Here is a 27,636-nt window from a genome sequence, read left to right as displayed (position 1 = left end):
ATGGAAGGGGACTACAATGGACTGAGGAGAATTCCCCATTTTTCTTTGTTTTATGAATTGCCTGGGGGCAGCTAGGTGGTGCAGTGGATAAAGCACTGGCCCTAGATTCAGGAGGACCTGAATTCAAATCCAGCCTCAGACACTTGATACTTACTAGCTGTGGGACCCTGGGCAAGTCACTTAACCCTCATTGCCCCACCAAAATATTTATTTATTGTTTGTTTGTTTGTTTGTTTATTTATGACCTAGTAGCCAGCCACTAGTGGAAAGTTTTCGGAACTTAGTGATAATGATAAAAAATTATTTATAACACTTTAAGTTTTGAAAAAGACTTTGAAAACATTCTCTTTTGATCCCCACTTTACATTTGAGGAAACTGAGGTGGCCCATGGCCACCCAGCTAGTAAGTGACAAGAGGCAGGATTGGAATGAAGATCTCTCCTGACTTGAAATCCAGTACTCATTCCTCTATACTTTACACTTTCCATTACTCATAGATACCCTGAGGATATTATTGATTTAAGAAATATGGGATTTAGTCATTACAAAGATGATTTTCTGATGGTTAGGGTATTTGATTTGAACTCATGACTCCAGGAATTTTCATGAACTTTCCCTATGCTTGAATTCTATTCTTCCTCACTGTTGCCTCCTGGCTACTGTAGTGTTTTTAAGTCTAAGCAAAAATCCCACTTCTACAAGAAGCCTTTCCTGATTCCAGTTAATTTTAGCTATTGATCATTATAATTTATTTTGTAGATAACATGTTTTTTCATATTTATTCACATGTTCTCTCCCCCATTAATCTGTGAGCTACTTAAAAGCAGGGAATATCTTTTGCCTTTTTTTGTATTCCCAGCATAAAGCACAGTGACTGGCATATAGTAGTTACTTAATCTTTGTTAACTGTTTCTTATCCAGATTTTACCCACTTTAAGAAATATAATCTTGGATAACTTTGTGTGATGCCTTGCGTTTACCAATATGAGTATATTTGGCTTTGTGAAGACAGCAAGGAGAAAGATTTGGATCACTTGTTTTCTTGGCCCATTCCCGTGATGTCTTATCATTTGAGAGTTTACAGAATCACATTGAGTAGTATGAAACAGAGAAGATTGCACTGAATGCTGGACATGTAAAGTGGTAATCAAAGTGGTCTATATTTGGTCCATATTGTTCTTCATCAAAGATAATACATGAAAAGGTTTGCAAACCTTAAAACACTATGTAAATGTAAGTGATGCTATTTTCAACAACATATGATTCCTCTCCATAGTATAACAATGGGGGAAAAGGTGGAGTCCTGATATCATATTGGAGAAAAGAAAGTAAATTCAGTGGTGAAAGTGCTGGATTTTTACTCATAAGATCTGAGTTCACACACTGCCTCTGCCACTTACAATCTTTGTGACCTTGAACTAGGTGCTTAACCATATGTTGTCTCAGTTTCTTCATTTTTATAACAAGGAGGGATCAGGTGACCTCATAGGAATTTTCCAAATCTAAATCTATGATCCTACAGATTTTTAAATTACCTCAGTAGCTGTCCAAGCTATCTTTATTATTATCTTGGTCTAAGAGGACAAAGAATATTGTTGATGATGAAAAGGTTGGAGAAGAGTGCAGGAGGCCTAAGACTTATGAAAATCAGAGGTGTATCACTATGGTTTGAAGGTATGATGTGTATCTAGCCAAAGTTAAAGAAAAATTGCTTAGGATTTGTTATTTATTATTTTATTCCTATTCCAGTAGTTGTTCATCTCAAAGATTTGATCCTTTCAAATTTTTTTTCCTGGGCAATTGGGGTTAAGTGACTTTCCCAGGGTCACACAGCTAGTAAGTGTCAAGTGTCTGAGTCTGGATTTGAACTCAGGTCCTCCTGATTCCAAAGCCAGTGCTTTATCCACTGCGCCACCTAGCCGTCCCATCCCTTTCAATTTTTTGATTATATGGATGTGACTTTGAACTATTTCAGTGTTTCCCTGTTATATCTTCAAATAAAGTTAATAATGACTTACTTTTGTTCAAGGCTTATATGTATGTGGAAAGACTTGGATCTGTTTTCTTTTTTAATTTAAATTCATCTAACTATTCTCTTGTCCAAACAAACAAAACATTGGTTGGTGATGTAGGCTTTAATGTGGGGAAAAGCTTGCACTACCATTCAATGTTTTGCTATTTCAGACAGGAAGATAGTCAGACAAGCTTAAATTTAAAAAAATATATATCTAGGGGGCAGCTAGGTAATGCAGTAGATAGAGCCCTGGCTCTAGATTCAGGAAGACCTGAGTTCAAATCCGGCCTCAGACACTTAACACTTACTAGCTGTGTGACCCTGGGCAAGTCACTTAACCCCAATTCCCCCCCCCCATATATATTATATATATATGAGCCTTCTCATGCACATTTTTTAAAAATTTATCTTAGAATGATGGTAAAGGAATCTTGAAAAGTAATATAGTCCAACTTCCTTCCTTTCTATAACTTTCTGGTTATTTCTTATTCTATTAATTTTATTACCCAATGTCTGAACATATATATATATATATTTTTTTTTTTCTGGAATGATTCTGTGACCCAGTCCATGGGAAAATCTGTTTCCCCATTGCTTCACTCTGTCCCATCCCATTTTGAGGTTTGCTTAGCATCCAGAACAAATGTCTATGCTTTGGATTTCCATTCAAATGTTATGCAAGTTAATATTTGAATGCCCTGAATAGGATGAGGGTGTTGTTGTTCTACCATGTTTCATTAGAATGTACGGACATCAATGGCTTCTTCCCCATGTAAGTAAGGTTTGTTTGTGGCCTTTTTTATTTCTTTTACCCTCTGTTTTGTCTTAACCCATTGATTTATGCTTCCTGAATTATCCTATACTGACTGTAGTATAAAAGGTTCACAGAGGCTCTTCTTTTTTCTTTTTGTTTTGTTTTGGTTTTTGTCTGGATTAGTAGTTTGGCTAGAGGATTCTTCTCACACTAATTATAGTAACTGAAGGTACAAGTTATATGAATGCTTTGGCAAATTTTATCTATGGACTATATACTTGCCAACTTTGACAGACATTGCTATAGTCATTACTACTGACTCTAAAGGTACCTTAATATTATACCTAACATCTTTTTTGAGCTCTATCTTAGTTTTCTTGGAATTCATAAGGAAAATTGGTGGATCTAATTTATTTTTTAAGGTTCATGTTCACTATATACTCAGTTTAACTTCTAATTGCCTAGGTTTATATAATTTAAGATTTGAGGTTAATATCTAACCCATTTATCTGTTTAACTTATAATTATATGACAACTATTCTTTATAGAACTTCCCTAAAATTACACATTTATTGTGTTTCTAATGAGAATAGATGGTTCAGATTGTTCAGACCACTCTGCTATATCTTTAAAAGTCTCACCGAAATGTTTCTATTAAAGGAATCAGAGGAATAACTCAGAAGAAAACTAAGTCATATTTTTTGGTTGTTGAAAATAGAACTGAAACTCTCAGGATCTTTTTCTCTGTCTCTTTCATTTTGCTTTTATTTATTTATTTTTGGTGAGGAAATTGGGGTTAAGTGACTTGCCCCGGGTCACACAGCTAGTAAGTGTCAAATGTCAAGTGTCTGAGGCCGAATTTGAATTCAGGTCCTCCTGACTCCAGGGCCAGTGCTCTATCCACTGTGCCACCTAGCTGCCCCTTCATTTTGCTTTAAAAAAAAAAAACAGAAATTTTACAAACCATGAAGAATTGGGATATTCCTGTTTTCCCTGTTCTAAAAACTGAAGAAACTAAAACAATAAAACAACAAAAATGAAAAATTTATCTTATATTAAATATTTCCCTCCAAAATTCATATGAGTATAAATAATATCGATTTGCATGAAGTGAAGTCTTTATCTGATGAGATTTTCTTTTTGGTTGTTGTGAAATAATGAGAAATATCAGTAACCTAAGCTAAGAGACAATTCATGTATTACTCAGAGTGCTGGCTTTCTCTGCAGAAAATCACCTCTTGTTGACTTAGAAAATATCTGATGATATTTTCAACACAGAAAGGAGGGGCATACTTGTTACTGGAATATTTCCTTGTTTCCCCCTTTTTGATAAGACATCTGCCATTTGACTGTAATTAAACATTAGATTAATTTACAATGAAGACAGTGGGATATCCTTTGTTGTTTCATCTGCTACATCAACAATTTAAATCCATACTATATAATAATACCAATAAAATATTAACCAACATTATGTAAGTGGCAATAGGATATAAGATTAGGTGATCTAACATGAATAACTATTAAGGAGAGATAAGTTTCTTAAATATATAGCAGTGATAATATTAAGTGATCTAACATTGATAACCAAAAGAGATAAGTTTGTTAAATATATAGCAGTGATAATATTAAGTGATCTAACATTGATAACCAAAAGAGATAAGTTTGTTAAATATATAGCAGTGATAATATTAAGTGATCTAACATTGATAACCAAAAGAGATAAGTTTGTTAAATATATAGCAGTGATAATATTAAGTGATCTAACATTGATAACCAAAAGAGATAAGTTTGTTAAATATATAGCAGTGATAATATTAAGTGATCTAACATTGATAACCAAAAGAGATAAGTTTGTTAAATATATAGCAGTGATAATATTAAGTGATCTAACATTGATAACCAAAAGAGATAAGTTTGTTAAATATATAGCAGTGATAATATTAAGTGATCTAACATTGATAACCAAAAGAGATAAGTTTGTTAAATATATAGCAGTGATAATATTAAGTGATCTAACATTGATAACCAAAAGAGATAAGTTTGTTAAATATATAGCAGTGATAATATTAAGTGATCTAACATTGATAACCAAAAGAGATAAGTTTCTTAAATATATAGCAGTGATAATATTAAGTGATCTAACATTGATAACCAAAAGAGATAAGTTTCTTAAATATATAGCAGTGATAATATTAAGTGATCTAACATTGATAACCAAAAGAGATAAGTTTCTTAAATATATAGCAGTGATAATATTAAGTGATCTAACATTGATAACCAAAAGAGATAAGTTTCTTAAATATATAGCAGTGATAATATTAAGTGATCTAACATTGATAACCAAAAGAGATAAGTTTCTTAAATATATAGCAGTGATAATATTAAGTGATCTAACATTGATAACCAAAAGAGATAAGTTTCTTAAATATATAGCAGTGGACAAAAATAATTCTTGCATTATCTGATTTGATGGGTATTTCACAACACGAAGTTGATATCAACTTAATTCAAATATTCAGATATTTTTCACTGCAAGGTGATAGCTTGGGTTCTATATTTGACCGGCATAAACCTAACAAAGCCAATCAAAAGCTTCCTGCAGTTCTGTTCTCAGTCAATTGGTATTTATTAAGTGTTTGCGTGTGCTGCTGATATAAGTACAAATTAGATAAACCCTGCTTCAAAAAGCTTACATTCTAAAGGGGAAAACAAGTATCTATACAAATGTAAAATGAACATAAACAAAATAATTTGAGAAGGAACTAGCAGTTATGGAATCAGTAAAGGCTTAATTCAGAAGATCATTAGCTTTGTCTTAAAGGAAGAGAATTTTGTTAGTTGTAGTTAAGGACTACATTCCAGACATGTGGAAGAGGCATAGCAAAGGCACAAAGACTGTGGGTGGAGTACTGTGTTGAGGAACAGGAAAAAAAAAAAAAAGGTCAATTTGGCTACATTGAAAAGTGTTAGAGGAGGACTAATTTCCAGTGTGACTAGTTAGAATGATGTGAAATGCATTGGATAGGGGAAAGACATGAGGCAAGGAAACCTATAAGGTTTTTGCACTGTTCTAGGTGAGAAGTGATGAATGCCTAAACCAAAGTGAGAGCTGTATGAATAGAGAATAGGTTGCCTGTGAAAATGCTGTTGAGGTAGAAACAGCCAAGTCTGGCAATTGATCATATACATGAGGTGTTGGGGAGAAGAGACCAGGATAAATGTTGAAGTTACAAACCTTGGCAGACTGGAAGAATGGTGGTATCATTAGCAGGAATTAAGGAAGTTTTAGACTTGTAAAGCTTGATATGTCTCTGGGACTTCAAGTTTGAAGTGTCCACTAGGCATTTAGTAATATAAGGCTGAAGCTCATGGGACCAGCTAGGTGACACAGTGGATAAAGCACTGACCCTGGATTCAGGAGGACCTGAGTTCAAATCCAGCCTCAGAAACTTGACACCAGCTGTGTGACCCTGGTCAAGTCACTTAACCCTCATTGACCTGCCCCCCCCCAAAAAAAATCAAAGTAGATAACTAGTGCTGTAAATATACATAGAGAGAGAAGGTGTCCCAAAAATCTTAGTGTGGTTTTAAGCCTTTGGTCCCCTATATATAAATACATATTATGTATGTGTGTGAGAACACATATATGTATTATATACCTATGTGTGTGCATATATGTATATGTCATCTGCATAGAGATGAAGTTATGGGAGCTGATGTGGTTACTAAGAGAGAATGTAAGAGAAGGAAGCCTTGGACAGAACTTTTGGGGAAATATCTACATAGTAGGTAGTTAATAAATGAACACTTGAATGAATTTTATTATGAAGTATGTTACTGTCCTGCTCTGATATCTCACTGTGCCATGAAGGTTATTAGGTCCTCAAACTCTGGCACATCTTAAAAAGCTGGAAAGGCTTGGATTGGTGACATTTTGTGTGTCTGTTTAGATATGCTCATTGACAGATCATTACCATTGTTAGTAAGTGACTAATTTTTTTTGACCTTCCAATTCAAGAACATGACCTATTAAGGCATGGAGGGGTTATGTTCTCTATCAAAAAGGGAGTACACGGGGCAGCTAGGTGACGCAGTGGTTAAAGCACAGGCCCTGGATTCAGGAGGACCTGAGTTCAAATTTGGCCTCAGACACTTGACACTTACTAGCTGTGTGACCCTGGGCAAGTAACTTAACCCTCATTGCCCCACCAAAAACAAACAAACAAACAAAAAGGGAGTACACTACACACACACACTGATGAAAATACAGATTTTTATGGTTTTATGGTTTTGAAGTAAATTAGATGACTTTTTGTGCTAAGCATTTGTTTAATTTGGAACAGGATGCAGAATCACAGCTTTTCACAGTTGAAAAGAATTTCAGTCACCATCTGATCCAATTCATGCATGGGGGAAAAAATCTGCAACACACCTGACAAGCAATCATTTTCTTAAAGGGCTTCCTGTATTAGGGAACTATTTTCTCCCAAAGCATTCCATTCTGTTTTGGGATAATTCTAATTGTTAGGAAGTCTTGTTTTGTTTTTTTCTTTATATTCAGTCTAATTTTCTAAATGTTTTAGAAAATTGTTCTCGTAGGAGGTTGTACCAGGTGGTCCATGGAACACTGGTAATATTTAAACAATTATGGCAATTTATACTAGACTCTCTGTATAACAATGGGATATTTAAATAGCTACTTTTTTTGTTTTGTATTTGGTTTTCCTTAAAGAAACATCTATGTCTGATTCTAGTTAAAGTTTGCTTACATGCCAGAAGTGATCTGAATCATTCCAGTTAGTAGTTAAAATTAAGTTTTTGTTTGTTTTAACTCAATTAGCATTTATTTCATATAAACGAATAAACCTATGCAACAGGGATGATTTAACCTGGGAAAGAGAAGATTTAGGAGGTGACATAATAAAATAGTTGTCTTCAAATTCTCAGGATTGTCAGGTTAAAGGTTATTTATTATGTTCTGTTTGGTCCAAGAAGATAAAATTGAGGAGAAATGGGTAGAAATTGGAAAGAGAACAATTTAGGCTTGAGTTTAGGAAAAACTTCACAACAATCAGAGTTATGTAAAAAGATGCCTTGGGGCAAGGGGGGAATTAGGTGGTGCAGTGGATAAAGCACTGGCCCTGGATTCAGGAGGACCTGAGTTCAAATCCAAGCTCAGACACTTGACACTAACTGTGTGACCCTGGGCAAGTCACTTACCCCTCCTTTCCCTGGAAAAAAAAAGAAAAATAAATGAATGAATGAATGAATAAATAAATAAAAGGATGCCTTGGGTGGTAGTGGTTTCTCTTTTTTAAAGTGGGTCTTCAGGGCAGCTAGGTGGTGCAGTGGATAACGCACTGGCCCTGGATTCAGGAGGACCTGAGTTCAAATCTGACCTCAGACACTTGACACTTACTATCTGTGTGACCCCAGGCAAGTCATTTAACCACCACTGCCCTGCAAAACAAACAAACAAGGCTCTTGTGAAGGCTGAAATTTAATATACGGACCATTAATTGGGTGACTCGCCAAACTATTGGGGTCCCAGAAATAATGAGGGACCTTTAGGTTCAAAGCTCCCTCCCTTCTTAAGCAGGTCTTCAAGCAAAGGATGGATAGCCTTGTGTTGGTAATCTTGTTAGAAGAAATTCTTTTTCAGATATGGGTTGAACTTGGGAACCAATGAGATCTCTTCTGACTCTAAAATCCTGTAATTCCCTGTTTTCCTGTTCTTCTCAGTTGTTGGTATTCTCTTTTGCCTCTGATTACCTTGCATTTTATCTATCTGCATGTTGTCATCCCCTTGGGGTAATATAAGCTCCCTGACAACAAGGACCATTTTATTTTTGACTTTGTGTCCCCAGCACCTAACACGGCATGTTTCACATACTATGTGCTTAATAAGTGTATGTTAGCTTGAATTAAACGTGTTGAACATAAACCACAGAACTATACTGTGGTTTTGAATGTTTAGGGAAGTGAAAAGACTGAACAATGGATAAATAAGCTAACTTTGTTAATGATGGACTTTGAATTCTTCTTAGCTTTAATGAAGAGCTTGCTATAATCTAAATACAAATTAGTACTTTGCCTTGAAAATCAAAATTTTTTAAAAGTACTTTAAAAAAAATTAAATTAAAAATTAGGAGATGGAAGTCTAAGGTTACAGAATGAAACAAGCAACACTTGGATAGTGAAATCCTCCCAGAGTTATTAATTTGTGATATAGGAAAAAATATATAAAACAAGAGTTTAAAATACTTATTTCATAAAATTGATTCTGTTCACTGGATTCTAGCCAGGCCAACTTTCATCCTTCTGTGTACCCCAAGACCTATGAAGTATAGATCAAATTTAAACCTTATGATTCACTTTAACATGAACTCAGAACTTAACTTGAATCTTCAAGATAATTAAGATTGACTGTGCATATGTATCTACATAGAAACAATATATTTTGCTTATGGAGGGAGATTTGCTTCCAAGATAACTCAATATATTTGTGTTTTTATAAACCTCTCTAACTCACCTATTTTGTAAGTCCCCTGAGGATTATTTACATTATATAAATTTTCCTTTAAATTGCTACCATTCCTAATATATTTAAAAGTTGGACTGTTAGGGGACAGCTAGGTGGCCCAGTGGATAAAGCACCTGCCCTGGATTCAGGAGGACCTGAGTTCAAATCCAGCCTCAGACATTTGACACTTATTAGCTGTGTGACCCAGGGCAAGTCATTTAATCCTCATTGCCCGGCAAAAAAAGGAAAATAAAAAAGTAGGACTGTTTACAGATAAATTTTGAGAAGCTATGCACACTAGTGGCCAGAAACCTATATAGGGATTGAACCTACCCAGTGTATAGATGAAAACATGTCCACCTCTACTATAATTTCAGATTATCACCCAAAAAGGGGTAAATTGAGTACAGATTACAAATCACAAGAACCTTTTGAAAAATGAATATCAGTTTGAATATCCCCTTTTAATTTTTTTTAAAGGAGAACGTGGCTCATCAGTTACCACCTGAGGGTCTGCTGCAGACCAGGTTTGCCTATCTTTTTTCATGTTCATTTGCTTTTTAAGATAATTCTTTAGCCATAATAACTCTTTTAAAAATGCTACTTTCATATTTTTGACAGTGAATATTCCACACCACCCACCGGACATACTTCTTCCATGAACAATACTATAACCTCCAGTGGTAAGTAATCTTGGAAATGGTAGTCCCTGTGTACTGTGCTGAAATATGCAAATAAGTACTTACGCAAATGATACATTTGCATTGTATTCATTTTGTCTGCTTCCTCCTCTTTGTAGATTCAAAATCTGAATTTTTGACTATGGCCTCTGATCATCTTGATTCCAAATCACAATATGAAAAAGAGGAAACAGCACAGTCAGCTTCTGTAATGATAGAGAACCAAGGTGAGTTGTAAAATGACATAAAGAATTATTTTTATCCTAAGACTGCACGTAGCAAAACTATTGTCTCTAAGACAACAGTTGTTACAACTTTTTGTAACAAAAAGTTAAGGAACTTGAATTAATTTCTAGAACTCATCTGCTCCCCTAAATCCTCCACACCTCTTATATTTGTCAAGGGTACTACTATCATCCCAGTTATACATGCTATGTAACCTGAGTCATACTTAACTCTTCCTTTTTCCCTTACCCTACATATCAAGTCAGTTGGTAAGTCTTACAGATCCTACTTTAATAATGTCTTTTGCATCTGCCCTCTTCTCTACATGGTCAACACATTAGTTGAATTTCCTCGTTTTACTGATGAGGAAACTGAGGGCTAGAGAAGTTAAGTGACTTGCCCAAAGTCACACACGTATTATACTTCAGAGGTAGGATGTTGTCTGATTCCATAGCTAGTCTTCTTTCCATTGGACCATGCAGCAACTCTCACTGAAGCCAAACACAATTTGGTTTCTATATGACTTTCCAGGTTTATTTCATATTGCTCTGTGTTTCTCGTAACTCAGCCTTCTATACACCAGTCCAGAAATAGACTTCTTCATTTCCACTTCTTAGACCATAGCTTAGTTCAAGACTCCAAGTTAGCACAAATCAAGTGCTAACTTATATTCAAATATTTCCTGATTCCCACAGCTGCCAGTACTCTTTCTCTCCTGAAATTATGAAGTATTTGTTTATCTGTGTGCCTGTTGTATCCCCCTGTAAAACATTACTTTCAGAAGAAAAGGACTGCTTTTTTTCTTAATTTTTATCTTTATATCTAACTTCTAGCACAGAGCCTTTCATATGGCAACAGTGTGATAAATATTTGTCTAATTGAGTTAAATTGTAGATAAGATAACTAAGTGGTAAGCATGGCCTTTCTTGATGTTTTTTGCTTCTTCTGAGGATAGAGTGAGAAGAAATGGGTCTAAACTACAGGATAAAGATACTTGATGAAATTTGAGAATTTCCTAATAGTGATAGTGATTTAACACCAGGACAGATTACTGAAAGATGACTTATATATCTTACCTACTTCCCTGGGGATATTTAAAATCAAATCTAATCTTTTCAGAATGATTTAACATCCAGTCTACACAGAAGGTAATGATTTTAACTGGACAACCTTTGAAAATGCTCCTCTGGTCATCCAAGTCAGAGAACAAGATGTTCTCTCCCTTTTTTTTTCAGGGTAATGGGAGTAAAGTGACTTGCCCAGAGTCACACAGCTAGTAAGTGTTAAGTGTCTGAGGTCGGATCTGAACTCAGGTCCTCCTGAATCCAGGGCCAGTGCTTTATCTACTGTGCCACCTAGCTGCCCCCAAGATGTTCATTCTCTTTTCGCTGGATACCACTATACTTGTGTTCATTGAGAATCTAGGCCAATGACCAAATAGGGGAAGGAAAATAAACAAACTTCATTTCCTGAGGTAAAGATATTTCTAATGGACTAGTAGTAATGTATACATTACAAATTTGAACACTATTACATGGGTCAATAGAAGGGTATTGGACTGCTAAGCTAGTCAGTCAGTCAATAAAAATTTATGAAGTACCTGCTATGTTCCAGGCATTGTGCTAAGAACAAGGAATATAAAAAAAGAGGCAAAAGATAGTCCCTGCCCTCAAGGAGCTGACAATCAAATGGGGGAGAAAACAAACAAATATGTACAAACTAGCTCTATAGAGGATAAATAGAAAATAATTGAGAGGGAAGGCACTAGAATCGAGTGAAGTTGGGACAGGCTTACTGTGGAAGATGGGTTTTTATTTGATACATAAGGGAAGCCAGGGAAGTCTACAGGTAGTAGATAAGGAGGAAGAGCATTCCAGGCCGAAGTAACAGCCAGAGAAATGCCCTGAGCTGAGAGATGGAGTGTCATGTTTGTGAAATAACAAGGAGGTCAGTGTCACTGGACTGAAGAGTATATGCTGGAGAGTAAGGAGTAAGAAGACTGGAAAGGTAGGAGGGGATTAAGTTATCAAGGGCTTTGAATGCCAAATAGAGGAGACATTTTCACCAAAACCACATTCAAGTAACTGTACCAGGACTCTTTCTGCATCTGCCAAATAAATATCATATACACTTTGGTGGGTATTTTTCATTTTAAACTTGTTTACATTCTAAATGTAAAGAACAGAAACCAAAAAAATAATCTTAACACCATGTAATTAATTTTAATGATCAACTTTGCCCCAAAGGAGATATGAGAAACTGTTACCTCCCTCATGTTGGAAAACAATCTGAAACTATGCCGCTAGGGTAACTACATTCTTCATACTCCTTAACACAGCAATACCAGTGAGATCAACGAAAGAGGAAAAGTGTCTATCTATATAAAAATATCTATAAAAGCTCTTTTTTGTAGAAGCAAAAAGCTGGAAACTAAGGAGATACCATTTATTGGGGAATGGTAAAAACAAATTGTGATATATGAATGTAATAGAATATTCTTGCTTCATTTTTTTAAATGACAAAATGAATGATTTAAGAGAAAAGGCTTGAGTGAGCTGACACAGAGTGAAATTAGCATAACCAGGACAATTTATATAATAAAAACATATTGTAAGGAAAAACAATTTTAAGCAGTTTAGGAACTTTGATAAATCCAATGGTAAGCTGCAATTCCAGGGGATCAAAAATGAAGCATGCTACTCCCCTCCTGACATGTGATAGCCTCAAGAAATAGAATGATATGTACACTGTTAGACATGAGCAATGTGGGAAATTACTTCTTTTACTATTCACATTTGTTAAGGTTTTTTCTTTTCTTTTCTTTTCTTTTTTTTGGTTCAGTTGTGGTATGGGAAGTGATAGAGAAAAAAGGGCTAGGTAATTGAAACTTTTAATTTATTATATATATATGTCTCTTCTGTAGAGGCAGGAAAATATAAATATGGAACATTATATATACTATCAGACTTGGTTCATATGTTGCTTAATTTTGCTGAGCTGCTTTTTTTCTTTCTTTTTTATTCTTTGCTATAAAGGATGGGCTCAGTGGGGAAGAGAAAAGAGGGATAAATTTGGAAATGAAGATGATGAAAAATAAAAGAAAAAAATTCAAAATAATTATAATAATTTCTTTTAAATAGTGAAAAAATATGAATTAAAAATTAGTTTCGCCTCTTTAATCTGTCTTTTTATTTGAAAGAGAATAGCATTGTTAAAGGAAATTGCTTTCACATACCAGTCATATATATGTAATCTCCAATATATATTTATCAAATTACAAAAGGTAGGGGCAGCTAGGTGGCACAGTGGATAGAGCACCGGCCCTGGAGTCAGGAGTACCTGAGTTCAAATCCGGTCTCAGACACTTAACACTTACTAGCTGTTTGACCCTGGGCAAGTCACTTAACCCCAATTGCCTCACTAAAAAAAAAAAAAAATTACAAAAGGTAGCCATGATTCTCAAAATTGTTTGCCATACCTTTCCCAATTTGTTATTGATATAGTAGTGATACAGTTTATATATCTCATTATCCCTTTTAACACAAATTAGTGTGTCCTTTCACCTATTAAATTATAAGCTCCGTGAGAGCAAGGGTTGTGTCACCTGTGTCCATTATCTCCATCATCTGATCTATCGCCAGCACCTTTTATATAGCAGGCACTTAATAAGTATTTGTTGAATGAAATTTATGAGAGTGAGCAACACCTCCCTAAATAAGTACCATGCTGGCTATGTATTTATCTTTTTTCATTTTTAACAGTAAATTATGGCCTTTGTGTTTGAACATTGGGAAATTGTTTCTGTGGATTTTAAAAATTCTAGTCAACCTTAACTTTCAGAGCTTTATTACATACGTGTGTACATGTGTAATCTATACTCACGTGTATATGTATGTATGTATACATACATGTATGGTTACTTCTTAAAGGTCCATCATAACTATTCATATTCCCCTTGTCTCCTCCTTCATCTCTTTCTGTTAACCTCTTTTTTTTTCATTTCATCTACCCTTGGATGTTTCTCTCACAGGTGAAAGCTTAGCTAATAAAGATACGCCACTCTACATTTCTGTGGAAGAAGAGAAAACCGCATTAAATTTGGTAAGACTCCACTAATTCTGTTATTAGTGATGATCATCTCAGCATAAAAATGGATCTAGCAAAGACCTTAGAAACTATCTAGTCCAATCCCCTCATTTCACATACAAGAATCAGAGAAGTGACTTGCCAAGGGCAGTTAGTAAGTAACCAAACTGGGCTTCTAACATCTGTTGACTAATTCCAAACACAAGGCACTTTATGATTATAATGTTGACGATAATCATAATAACATTTGTATTGTAAACCCTTTCAAAAAATTTCTACGAACAGCCTTTATTAAACCCATATTTTGAAATGCCAATGTTTCTATTTTTTTTCAATACTACAATGATCTACAATTGTACCATTTTATGGACTTGTCTCCACTAATACGGATGACTGCCCTTCCATACCTTCATAAACCAAATTCACCAAAAACATTCCTTACAAGTTAACTAAGCCTATGGCGATGAGCTTCTTCCTGCTTATCTGGCTGATTTTTGGATAACATATTGAATGCCCATCCCCAGGGCTTTATTTGAAATCTTTACAGCTTGGTAAGACTTATGAGAGTTTGTGCATCCCCTATGCATATCCTTTGAGTTCCCAGGTTTCCCTCAACCCCATAATGAGACATCAGGGTAAGGCTTTAGTGATAGCGACCCTGGATTTGCAAAGTTGTACCAGCAGAATAACGGCTGATTGTAATAGAAATATATGTAATAGAAACATTGTTATTCTTCTCTATTACTCTACTAACATGATTATGTAGTGAAGATTTTTTTTAGGGACTTCCTTATTCATCCTTATAATCCTCAGTGCACAGTGATTTACACATAATAGGGCTTAATGAATATTTAATGAAGTGAATAGAACATTTTGAACATTAAGTATTGTTAAATAAATGATTGTGATTTCATAGACTATCAAATGCATCCTTCTATTCAATATAATTGGGACTTATTATATAACAATTTCACAGTTTTTAGTTATGAAAGAGGTAATAATTTTATGTTCAATGAAAACAACATTCATTGCCCACATATATATATATATATATATATATAGACACACACACACACAGAGTAAAAGTCCTGCCTACCACCATTTTTCTATATCAGCACATTTCATGATAAACTTTGTGTTAAAATAGCCCTTAAAGGTCTATCCTTTCCTGCCTGTCTAGAAGTGAAGTCGTGTGGTATAGGAGAAAGAACATGGATCTTCAATCAAGGAGGCCTGTGTTCAAGTTTGGGGTTTTGTTATTTTCTAGCCATGTAACTGGGAATAACATAAAATCTCTCAAAACTACTCTCCTCTTCTGTAGAATGCGGATAATGAAATTTTTTTTGCCTTTGTCTCGGGATTACTGTAAGGAAAGTATTTTATGAGTTGTGACGCCCTATATGAATGTAAGCTATCTTTGCTAATAATAGTATTTATTCAGTAGTTCTCTATAGTATTTACTCAGTAGTTCTCTATTCAACATACCCTTTCCATTCCTCTCTCAGTAACAAGATATCAAAATTCTAATCCCTTCTCTTCCATAGATCTTTCTTAGACTCTTCTGGGCCTACAATAAGTGATCTCTCCTTTCTCTGAACTCATAGCTCTTATTGCCAGTCTCCATTAATCTAAGCAATACATGGCCTTGTGACTGCTCTTCTTTTGTTGCCTTTTACTTATTTCAGTCTTTATGCCTTGGCTCTTACTAGATCATAAAATCCTAGAGTATGCTACTTTCTTATTTCCCAGGTTCTCAGACCTTGCTGTGCATATGCTAAATACACATTAAATGTCTACTGATAGGGAGGAAAAACCCAAAGGATTATAAAGAATTGCATCTGTAGCAGTACTCTGGTGGTTCTTTATTATGTCTTTCATCTCTAAAACCTTTAGGAAACCAAAGAAGGACCTGAAGCAGTAACAGAGTGTAAAGAAGAATGTGCTGTGGGAGGAGGTAAGAGGAATTTTCTCCCATTTCTGTGTTGATGCAGAATCTCACTAAGAGAAGTTAAAATCTTGTTACTTGATGTAGGGCAAGAACAATAAAGGAAAGCAGATATTTTACTCCATTTTTGTCTCCCCTGCTTTGAAACATCAATGAATCTAAGATATTATTGATAAGGGTATTCTCTCCAACAGTGAAAATCACAATCCACTCATACTTTGTTGCCCTGTTCTATTTGTGTCCGTGTCAGTCTCTAAATATTTCTCTGGGTCTTCTGACATTCCATGGGAGAGGGTTGTACATCAGTTTCCCTTTGTTCTTGCTACATGACTGGCCCACCTATTCTCCTGATCATTCATGCCTCTGATGACATCCTTCAGACCAATCCTCCTGCACAGTACTTCTTTGGTCATTGTTGTTGCCTGCTTGTGGCCACCACAAATGGACTTTCTGGGTGGTCTACTACTCAGAATCTTCTCAGACTATGTTGTTCTATGACTCATAGCCAAACAGTTCATCTGAAGAATACCAATATTACAAAGATGAGTCCTTGTATAAGGGAAAAGCTTGGGGTCAATAAAAGCACTGCCCAATTTCAATTCAGGCAACTCAGCCTTCCCTCCTCCTTTTATTCAGTTTTGGGTCCTATTCATTATCCATCTGCAGTATCTATTCAAAGTATATGTGTTGGTTAGGCACTCAGGTGGCATAATAGATAGAATGTTGAACTTGAAGTCAGGAAGACATGAATTAAAATCTTGCCTCAGATTCTTACTAGTTGTATGACCCTGGGCAAGTCACTTAATCTCTTAATAATTAACCTCAGTTCCTTCACCCATAAAATGGAGATAGCACCTATCTCACAGAGTGGTTATGAGAATTAAATTACACACACATACATATACATGCATATATATATGTAAATATATATGTGTGTGTGTGTGTGTGTGTGTGTGCTTTGCAAACTTTGAAGTGCCATATAAATACTATGATTATAATTATTGATGGAGCAACACTATGGGATTCCTATCCATCTATATATCATGTTCTGGAGAATAGACATTCTTCAGCCACTTGGTGTTTCCAGTACAATTCATTCAACTCAAATTCTCTTGTGTGATTGTGAGTGTCACCAGGAGGCTCTGCAGTATTCTAGATTTTTATGTAGATGACATGAAAAAGGGAAGATATGGAGGATCTCACCATTAATAGGGAATTTCCTTTATTTGGATTCTGTCTTGGTGATCCTTCATAATCATGGCTAACTCATTTAACAACTACTTGTTTCCTTCTTTTTATACTTCACTTGATAGTAATGATCAAGGATCATTAAACAAACTTACCTCCTTTTATACATTTTTCAAGAACTTTGTATGATTTTTGTTATATGGGTGGAAAATACTTTTAATATATTTTTATTTATTTTGCTAGATATTTCCCCATTGCATGTTTTGAAATTTTTTTAATATTCATTTCCTAAAATTTTGAGTTTCAAATTCAGAGATTCTTTTTTGATAGAGAACTGAAGCAGCTTTTGGATCTAGCAGATCCAGTGCTTTTTTGTAACCAACAAACAATAAGCACAATAGAAACATTGTATTCTTAACACCTTCCAGTTTATTGCATAACTGTAAAGATGTAGCATGCTTTTTCACTTGGAAAAGCCTACCCGTTCCCAGTAACCTAAGTGGTTATACCTCCAAATGTTAACATCAGGTGGTTACCTTTCATTAATCCTGCCTGCCTCTACACAGGTCCAAACAGTTTTAGCCGCTATTTCAATTTTGTGAGCTATGATTCCTGACATATTTGTGAAGCATATATAAAACAAAGCTTCTGCCAAAGTGGTGCTAAATTCCAAGGTCTGCTGCTTGTAGAGGAATCTCTTATCTCTTTTTTTCCTTTATTAAGAATTAACTTAGGGGCAGCTAGATGGTGCAGTGGATAGAGCACCGGCCCTGGAGTCAGGAGTACCTGAGTTCAAATTCGGCCTCAGACACTTAATACTTAACTAGCTGTGTGACCCTGGGCAAGTCACTTAACCCCAACTGCCTCACACAAAAAAAAAAGAATTAACTTAGTAAACATTCAATCAACAAGGATTTATTAAGGGCTTTGAATTTTGCCAGTACATATTACTGCTAAGAATGGTGTTACGTTTTTTCTGGTATTCAGCTCCAATAAGAGCAGCTGCAATATCTATGAACCTGAGGCTCAAACCACATCTCAGATATTTTTGTAAATTATAGTGTTTGGTTTCATCACTGGAACCAGTGTGGTTTAAACATTGTTCTTACTGAAATCATCAGGACTTCTTAAGCAATAGTACATAGCTGGCATGGTTTTTGAATGACATACTTTTGCTACTCTTGCTTTAGGGGATACAACTCAGCTAAATCAAAGGACATTAAGTAGTTGATGTGATTTAACCAAATAATGTCCTTTTTCCCCCTTAATAGAAACTGCTGCTTCTGCTATTCCAGTAACCAGTGTTCAATCAGCCAACTTTAGACAAAGTGAACAGTAAGTTCATTTTATCTCAATCTGGGAATGTTTCTTATACCTTTCTTGAAGGTTTTGTTTGAAATCCTTCTCTTTCTTGTTTGGCAGCATTTCAACAAATGAAAAAGAAGTGGAGGTACGTGTGAAACATTTTTATTTGAGGCTTTTACCAAATACAAAATGATCCTTAAGTTCACACAGGTATAACTGGGTCACGAATCCTATCCTGTTTGGTTAGCAACACTGCAATTTGGCTTACTAAGGAGCAACTTCACTAAGGCCCCTGGAAAGATCAGATTTATTTATGTCTCTGTTGATAATAAAAGGAACAATGGTCTTGATGCAGTCTTTCTTTACATTTAAATCTCATGTTAACTCTCATTTTCTCTCTTCCATCCTATAACCATTTTATATTATTTCCATAACAGGCTGAATTTCTTAGATTATCTTTGGGATTTAAGTGTGACTGGTTTACCTTGGAGAAAAGAGTCAAGCTTGAAGAGAGATCTCGGAATCTGGCTGAAGAGAATCTAAAGAAGGAGATTGCTAACTGTTTAAAGTTATTAAAGGTTAGACTAATAATATTTAGGGCTGGGGCAGCTAGGTGGCACAGTGGATAAAGCACCATCCCTGGATTCAGGAGGACCCGAGTTCAAATCCAGCCTCAGATACTTGACACTTACTAGCTGTGTGACCCTGGACAAGTCATTTAAACCTCATTGCCCTACCCCCCAAAAAAATTAGGACCTTACTTCCATACTCTGGAGCCTAGAGGGGATTCAAAGTTTGGGTAACACTACAAACAGTTTTTTGTCTTTCAGAGATTTTTTATTTTTCTTCCAAGTCTAAGCTCAGCTACTACTTCCTCTGTGAAGCCTTCCCTAATATTTCCAGCTGTCTTCTCTTTTCCTTTTATATTAGCTTATAGTTACTTATTTGTGTGTTTGTGTGTTCAGTCAAAAATGCCTAGATGGCAGGCACTGGTTTATTTCTGTACCCCTGATGCATAACAGAATGCTTTGCACACAGTAGGCATTTAATGTTTGAATATAACCTAAGAGTGAATTTGCTACTTTCTTCCAGCCATACCACATTATTAGCTCATTTGACTTGTGGTTCACTAAAATACCCAGATTTTTCCCCCTCACATTAGCTATTATCTAACCATGCCTCCACATTTGTGCATCTAAGGTTGATTTCTTTAACTCAAACATAGGGTTTTATCTTTATTACATTTCATTTTCTTAGATTCGACCTATTGTTATAGCTTACTGAGATCCTTTCAACAATTATGTCTTTAATATGTTAGATTCAATATGTGGTCATTACTTCCCCTTCAGAACTTCACAAATGTCTCCTATTTGTGTGTGTGTGTGTGGGGGGGGGTAACAGGAAGTGTATCACAGAAAGAGGGAAAGGGAGGGAGGGAGGGAAGGAGGACATTGAGATTTCTAATCTATCTATGGAGATATTAGATATCTATAGACCTATACTTATCTATAGATAGATTTCTTGACTTCCTGTTCCCTACACATTTAATAAGCATGCCTCCTATGTATTCAAAAAATTATTGGTAAAATTGGGGGGGGGAATATTAACAGTATGGAGCCAAGAACAGATTGCTATAATGCTTCATTAGAAACTTCTCTAAATATTAGCTAGTAGACAATGAATCTTTGCATTATATAGAAACTGTCATTATGTTTTCTTCTCAATGTAACTTCAGCAATAAGAATGGGAAAATATGAAAGCTAATTTCTGGTAAAGTGCCTTTAATTAATAAAAATATCTTTCTTTGTTCATTCCATACAGCTGCTAACATGTAGGGGTTTTATTTAATGTTGTTGTTGTTGTTGGGTTTTTGTTTTTTTTGTTGTTGTTTTTTAGTGAGGCAATTGGGGTTAAGTGACTTGCCCAGGGTCACACAGCTAGTAAGTGTTAAGTGTCTGAGGCTGGATTTTAACTCAGATACTCTTGACTCCAGGGCCGGTGCTCTATCCACTGCGCCACCTAGCTGCCCCCAACATGTAGTTTTAACTCCTGCTATGAACAGTTCTTTTAGCTATCATAGTTGATTTATTATGTTTTGGTGGGATACTTGAAAGCTGCAGACCTGTGATTTCATTGGTTTAGGGAATGCCTAGTGTAAGACCTCTCCTTTCTGATGCAGAACTGTAACTTCTCTGAAACCAAATAGTTTTAGAGTTTTCCCAGGGCATTGAGGGGTTAAAAGACTGGCCTAGAATTACATAGCCCATAAGTATCATAGCTGTGCCTTGAACCAAGGTACTTTCTGACTCTGAGGTCTGCTCAGACCCTTGCTTTACTGCCATCTTGCAACCACCCTGAATTCAATCTATTTTTCACACATTTCTTCAAAGTAAAATGTATACTATTTCATTCTAGGGAATTTGTCAGGACAAATTCCTTAAGAATTAGTGCAACCAATTGTTTATTATACACCTATGTCACCTAATCATGAGCAGCTAGGTGGCACAGTGAACAGAATGCTGGGCCTAGAGTAAGGAAGAATCATCTTCCTGAGTTCAAATCTGGCCTCAGATAATTCCTAACTTAACCTTGTTTGCCTCAGTTTCCTCATTTGTAAAATGAGCTAGAGAAGAAAATGGCAAAGCACTCCAATATCTTTGCTAAGAAAACCCTAAACAGGGTCACAAAGAGTTGGATACAACTGAAATGTCTGAACAACAACATCACCTGATCAGGTGCTAGACCAGTGATACTAAAAGTGAATGAGAATTAAAGAAAATGAAGGGGCGAAATATGGTCATTGGCCAACTAACTAATTCATTTAACTATTCAGTTTCAAAAGTTATCAAAGCTCTATCCTAGGGTCAAATTTGAAAATTTTTGTATCAGCCATTATTGGCATTCTCCAGTTATGTTATTCTCTGATGATACTAACTGCTTCTTCTAGGAAATCATAATATAATATTACTTTAAATAAGATAATCAGCATATATATATATATAGTGCCTTAAAGTTTGCAAAGAGTTTTACATATATTATTTCATATAATCCCTTATTAACCCTGGGTCTTCCTAACTCCATGTAAAGTACTTAATGTACTCTTGACTTTTGTTCAGAATACTTGAGTCCTTGCTCATCTACTTATTAGCTATATAACTTTGGGCAAGTCACTTAACCTCCTTTTCTGAAGAATAGGAGTAATACTTGTACTGCCCATATTACAGGATTGCTGTGAGAATCAAGTGAGGTAATATATATTATATACATGTATGCTGTTATTCTCTCCACCTTCTTAATCCCCTAGTGTAGAAATAGGTTGGAAAGGATCTGAGAGGCCCCTCATATCTAAAAACATCTTCTATGAAATTCTCAAAAAGTCACCCAGCCTTTGCTTAAAGAGCTCTAGTGAGGAGTGACCCTCCATAACCTACAACAACCTATTGCATTTTTAGATACCTCTAACTGTTAGGAAATTCATCAAGCCTAGAAAGCTTGGGAAATTCTATAAAGTCTGAATACATCTATAATTTCCACACATTGTTTCTAGTTCTGCACTCAGAACTAGAGAGACCACACCTAATTCCTCTTCTATGTGACTGTGGTAGTACTCAGAGATACCTATCACATCCTTCCTAAATCTTCATTCTAAACACCCCCCATTTGCTTCAGATGATCCTCATATGATATTTAGATCCTTTACTAGTTGTCTCCTTTAGACATTCTCCTTTTTAACAATATCCTTCCTAAATGGCAGTACCCCAAAACTAAATACAAAACTACTTGTCATATAAAATCTGACCATCCTGAAATACGGTGTGACTGTCACCTTCCTAGTCCTAGACAGAAAATATTCCTATTGTAATGCAGGCTATAATCAAATTAACATTTTTTAGCTGCTCTATCACACTCTTGATTCATATCATGTTTACAATTCACTAAAACTTCCAGATATTTTTCAAAAAGAATGCTATCTAGCCATACTTCCTCCATCTTGTACTTTTGAAGCTGATTTTTTTAAAGCCATGTAAAAATTTAGCACTTTTAGTACTATTACATTTCTCATTTTTGAGTTCTGGTTTGTCTGAAATGCAACATTTGTTATTCCTCATATATGACAGTTTATTTCCCTTTCTGCAGTCTTTAATAACCCTATGTGAAGATGATAACCAAGCCCAGGAAATCATTAAGAAGCTGGAGAAGAGTTTAAAGTTTCTTAACCAGTGCACAACAAGAGTTGCTAGCAAGGCAGAGATGCTGGGAGCCATTAATCAGGTAACACTAAATTATTTTCTTTGCAAGTGGAATAAGTGAAAGACTTTGGGTTCCTAAGTTACTAGATTATCTGAATTCTTAGTCACCACAATTTGAAACTTCAAAAATTTCTATCTGGACAAATCTATGAGGATTTTTCTTATCTAAATATATGTTGTACTAGATCTGAAGGGCTGGTTTTCAGAAGCTAGAGAGGTTCTTCTCCCTTGCCTGTTGCCCCTGCACTCAGTAGTAAATACTTTGTAAGTGAATTTTCTTGTGATAAACTTGCATGTGTACCACCTAAGAGAAAGAACAACCCAATGCACAATTCATGGATTGAATCAAGGCTTTTAGAGAAGCATAGGGTAGACTGAATCCAAGGTGATCAGGGAGTATAAGAAACCTCAAGTGCTTTCAGATTAGAACCACGTTCTTCTGTAGCCATAGAGTCTCTGGTCACACACACCAACCTAAAAACCAACATTTTTTTCATTGCTCAGTAGGCCCAGCTCATCTGGGCTCATCCTCTTTTTCAGATTTATGCCTCTGAGACCTTGAGACAGTGATTGGCTGGTATGGGGTCTCTGGGCTCAGATCTGGCTGAGAATTCTAGGCATTTATTATTACACAGTAACTTTGGGCTTGGGTCTGGCAGAGTCTCCTCATGTACTCTACAGAACCAGGGCATTTAGACCCTCCCTTCTGAAGGTTTGTAGATGCTTATTTTCTATGTGCTCCAAATTCTGGGATAGAGAACAGCGAAAGAAAACAATGGAGCTATTAGCCATGTGGTGAAGCCGGGGAAAGTATCATTTTAGGTTTGCATCTATGTTTCTAGAATGTGAGATATCTAATACAAAGATGTTAAACTTGAATTTTCCTTAAGGAATAGTCTTCTTGCAGCTACATCTTATGCATCTTCTAGGATACTGCTCAGTACAAGAGCCTTAGTTTACATAACTGCTTTATATTCCTGCACTTTTCTTATCCACTTTCTGTATACAAGACTGAAGTTTCTGGGGAAGTAGGTCAGGTGAGCAGAAGTACAAATGGTTTATCTAAGGTGAAGAGGAGAGTAGAGGAGGAGAGATTTAAATAGGATACTGTGAATTATCAAGCATTCAGTCAGTCAGCAAGCACTTAATGAGTATTTACTACATCCCGGGCACTGTGCTAAGTGCTAGGAACAGAAGAACATGGAGGGAAAAAAAAAGACAGTCCCTGTTCTTTTTTTTCTTTGTGGGGCAATGAGGATTAAGTCACACAGCTAGTAAGTGTCAAATATCTGAGGCCGGATTTGAACTCAGGTCCTCCTGAATCCAGGGCCAGTGCTTTATCCACTGTGCCACCTAGCTGCCCCTGAGGGTCCCTCTTCTTTTTATATTATTTTTTGTGGGGCAAATGGCCTCCCAAAGCACATACTTTGATTCAATAAACATTTATTGAATATCTTATATGAAAGAGGCTTGGGGGAATATGTGAATAAATGAAACAAATAATACCTGCCCTCAGGAAACTTACTTTTATCCTATTTCTATACGGACCCTCTCTCCTACTTTTGTGAGATGATGTATGCACAAATGATTATAATATATAACACATATAGCATATCTATAACATATATAGCATGTATACATGTGTGTGTATATATATATATATATATATAGCAGGTAGAGTGTTAGACTTGTCAGGAAGACCTTATTTTTTTCTTAATATATAACTTTTTAAAATTAAATCTTATTTTTTGTCAATGAAAATCTACTTCCCAATGTATATAATTCATTTGAGAAAGAAAAACAAAATACTTGTGAAATATATATACATATAGTCAAGCAAAATAACACTTTAGCCATATCCAAAAAAATATGTCCCAGTTTGCACCATGAGTCTATCAGAAGACGGGTAGTATGTTTCTTCATGAACTCTGGAATGCTCATTGGTCATTGCATTGTGAAGCAACTCAGTTGCTTGTCCGTACAATATTATTGTTACTGTATTAATTGTTCTACTGGTTCTGCTCCTTTCTCTCCATACCAGTTTATACAAGTTTCCTCTGCAGCCATCCCCTCTATCATTTCTTATGGCACAATCATATTCCATCACATTCATATAGTATAGCATGTTCAACCATTCCCCAATTAATGGGCACCACCGTAATTTCCATATTTTCGCCACTGCAAAAAGAACTGCCTTAAATACATTTGTATATTCTTAGTTTGGTTTGTTTCTCCATTAATCCATCTATCTTTTCATTTCCTTCTCTCCCTTTTCCCCTTTTTCATGTTTTCCTATTGAATGAAATGTTTCTGTGCCAAACTGTGTGTATTCTTCCTTTTGAGCAATTTGGATAAGGGTGAGATTAAATTCCTTAACCTTTTCTCCTTGTGTACCCCAATTATGTCAGATGATTTTTCCCTATTCTCCATATCCCCTTTACCCCACTTGTGTATTCCTTTGCTACTCACATTCCATTCATTCTTCTTTCAAGATCATCAAAAAGAAAAAAAAGAAAAACCTAACAGAACCACTCCCAGTCCTTTTCTAATTAGATTTCCAATATGCTTTTTGATAGGGTTCTGAAGGGATATATGTCATCTTTCCATATAAGAATATAAACATTTTATCTTTTTTTAGTCACTGTGATTGTTTGCACACATTTACCTTTTTATGTTTCTCTTGACTCCTATGATTTTCCTTTAAAGTTTTGTCATAGCTGATCTTTTCATCTGGAATGTTTTCTCACTAAAGGTCAGTTTTTCCCCTGAAGAACTATACTGTTTTTTCTGGGTAAGTTATAAGTGTCTATCCCTTGCCTTCTGGAATCCTATATTCCAAGTTCTCTGCTTCTTCAGAGTGATGGCTGGTAGATTGTGTTTTATCCTGATTATGACTCCTCAGTGTTTGAATTCTTTCATTCTGTCTGCTTGTAAACCTGGTAGCTCTGCATTTGGGTTGTAAAGTTCCTGGGAGTTTTTATTTGAGGGTTTCTTTCAGGAGATGACTGGTAGATTTTATTTTCACTTTGCCCTTTTTTAAGAGACTTTTTAAAAAATGACATTGTTTTTAAGGTTTTTTAAGGTTTTAAGAGATCTTGGGGCAGCTATGTGGCATGGTGGATAAAGCACCGGCCCTAGATTCAGGAGGCCCTGAGTTCAAATCTGGCCTCAGACATTTGCTAGCTGTGTGATCCTGGGCAAGTCATTTAACCCTCATTGCCCCACAAAAAGAAAAAGAAAAGGATACAGATATACAAGATGACAAATCATGCCCATGGGAAATAGAGGACCAGTAGAAGGGCAGAATAGGAATGTGTACAGGAGGAGATAACAGTAGGAAGAGGCTAAAACTTAGCATGGAAATTAGGTCACAAAAGTAGAGGAAGTTAGAAAGTAGGAGGGACATAGCACAGGAGGAAACAAGGTTATTGAGTGGGAATAATTGTGTTTCCTCATTTTTTAAGTAAGTAAAATAGCAAGTAGGTGCCCAACTGGAACCAAAACTTATTGAACCAAGTGCTAGGCTCTGGTTGCTCATTTCTAATAACTTGTATTTAATGATAGAATTCTTTAAAACACAGCAATTACTAAAGGGGGAAAGAAGCAATTAAGTATTCATCTTAGTTTCATCCTTTTGTCTGCTCTCTGGATAACCTGTTTCATTGTTCAACCTCTCAGAAAAGAACCATAACATGGAGGGGGTAGGTGAAGACTGGCATATAAGTTGAGATACCAAAAAGTCTCCCAAACTCTTGATCAAAGAACATTGGATACGGAGGCTGAAGATCTATGTTTGAGGCCTGGATCTTCCACAGACTAGCTTTTTTTTTAGCCTTGGGGGAGTCTCTTCTGCTCTAAAATTCAATGCCTTCTTCTATAAAAGGAGGGGAGTGGATTTGGTGACTTCTAAGGGCCCTACTATTTAAAATGCAGGGTAACCTAAAGGTCTTTTTTTTTAATAATAAAGATTTTTATTTATAGTTTAGGGCTCTAAATTTTATCCCTCTTTCCCTCTCTCTCCTACCCCCTACCTGAGGCAGCAAGCAAACATATATGGGTTATACATGTATGATTATGTAAAACATTACCATATTGGTCATTTTGTAAAAGAAAACTTGATTATTAGGAAAAAATGAAAGAAAGTGAAAAATAGCATGCTTCAGTCTGTTCCATCAATATCAGTTCTTTCTTTGGAGGTGGATAGTATGTTTCATCAATAGTCCTTTGGGATTGTCTTAGATCACTGGATTGTTGAGAATAGTCAAATCATTCACAGTTCTTCATCAAACAATATTGCTATCTCTATGTACAATGTTCTCTAGGTTTTGCTCGCTTCACAATACATCATTTCCTACATGTCTTTCCAAGGGTAACCTAAAATTCTTAGAGCAGTTTTAAGCTTTAAAACCGAACTGAAGATTTTTGGGCTACTCTATATTTAATAATTCCTTTTATGGTTGAGAATCTGAAGTAAAGTTGCCGAAGGCTAGAAATTAGAAAACTTGGGTTGAAGTCTCTGTTCTAATGCTTACTAGCCTGCTATTTAAATAGGATCTAATTATTATTTATATTTTTGTTGTTCTGAAGTTGATATTTAACATGGACTTAAATGAGAAATGATTAGTATTTTTTTTGTTTATATCATTTTGATTTCTTGCATCAT

General features: G+C 35.6%; 1 protein-coding gene across 2 annotated transcripts in view; it reads left to right on the top strand.

Annotated features, from left to right (window-relative positions):
* The window catches only part of IRAG2 (inositol 1,4,5-triphosphate receptor associated 2), an 84,198-nt gene that overhangs the window by 36,343 nt on the left and 20,219 nt on the right, over nt 1-27,636 (top strand). For both annotated transcript variants that reach the window (XM_043968703.1, XM_043968702.1), the window contains 9 exons: nt 9,775-9,821; nt 9,916-9,977; nt 10,094-10,201; nt 14,230-14,300; nt 16,179-16,239; nt 18,690-18,753; nt 18,841-18,868; nt 19,161-19,301; nt 22,861-22,995. In XM_043968703.1, the coding sequence (XP_043824638.1) occupies nt 9,953-9,977; nt 10,094-10,201; nt 14,230-14,300; nt 16,179-16,239; nt 18,690-18,753; nt 18,841-18,868; nt 19,161-19,301; nt 22,861-22,995 (633 nt within the window). In that variant the 5' untranslated portion in view covers nt 9,775-9,821; nt 9,916-9,952. The remainder of the gene's footprint in view (nt 1-9,774; nt 9,822-9,915; nt 9,978-10,093; nt 10,202-14,229; nt 14,301-16,178; nt 16,240-18,689; nt 18,754-18,840; nt 18,869-19,160; nt 19,302-22,860; nt 22,996-27,636) is intronic.

The sequence above is a fragment of the Dromiciops gliroides genome, chromosome 5 (genome assembly GCF_019393635.1).
Source record: "Dromiciops gliroides isolate mDroGli1 chromosome 5, mDroGli1.pri, whole genome shotgun sequence".
In the NCBI taxonomy this organism is placed as follows: domain Eukaryota; kingdom Metazoa; phylum Chordata; class Mammalia; order Microbiotheria; family Microbiotheriidae; genus Dromiciops; species Dromiciops gliroides.
The sequence above is the reverse complement of the archived record's forward strand: the minus strand, read 5'-3'. Positions and strand labels throughout refer to the sequence as shown.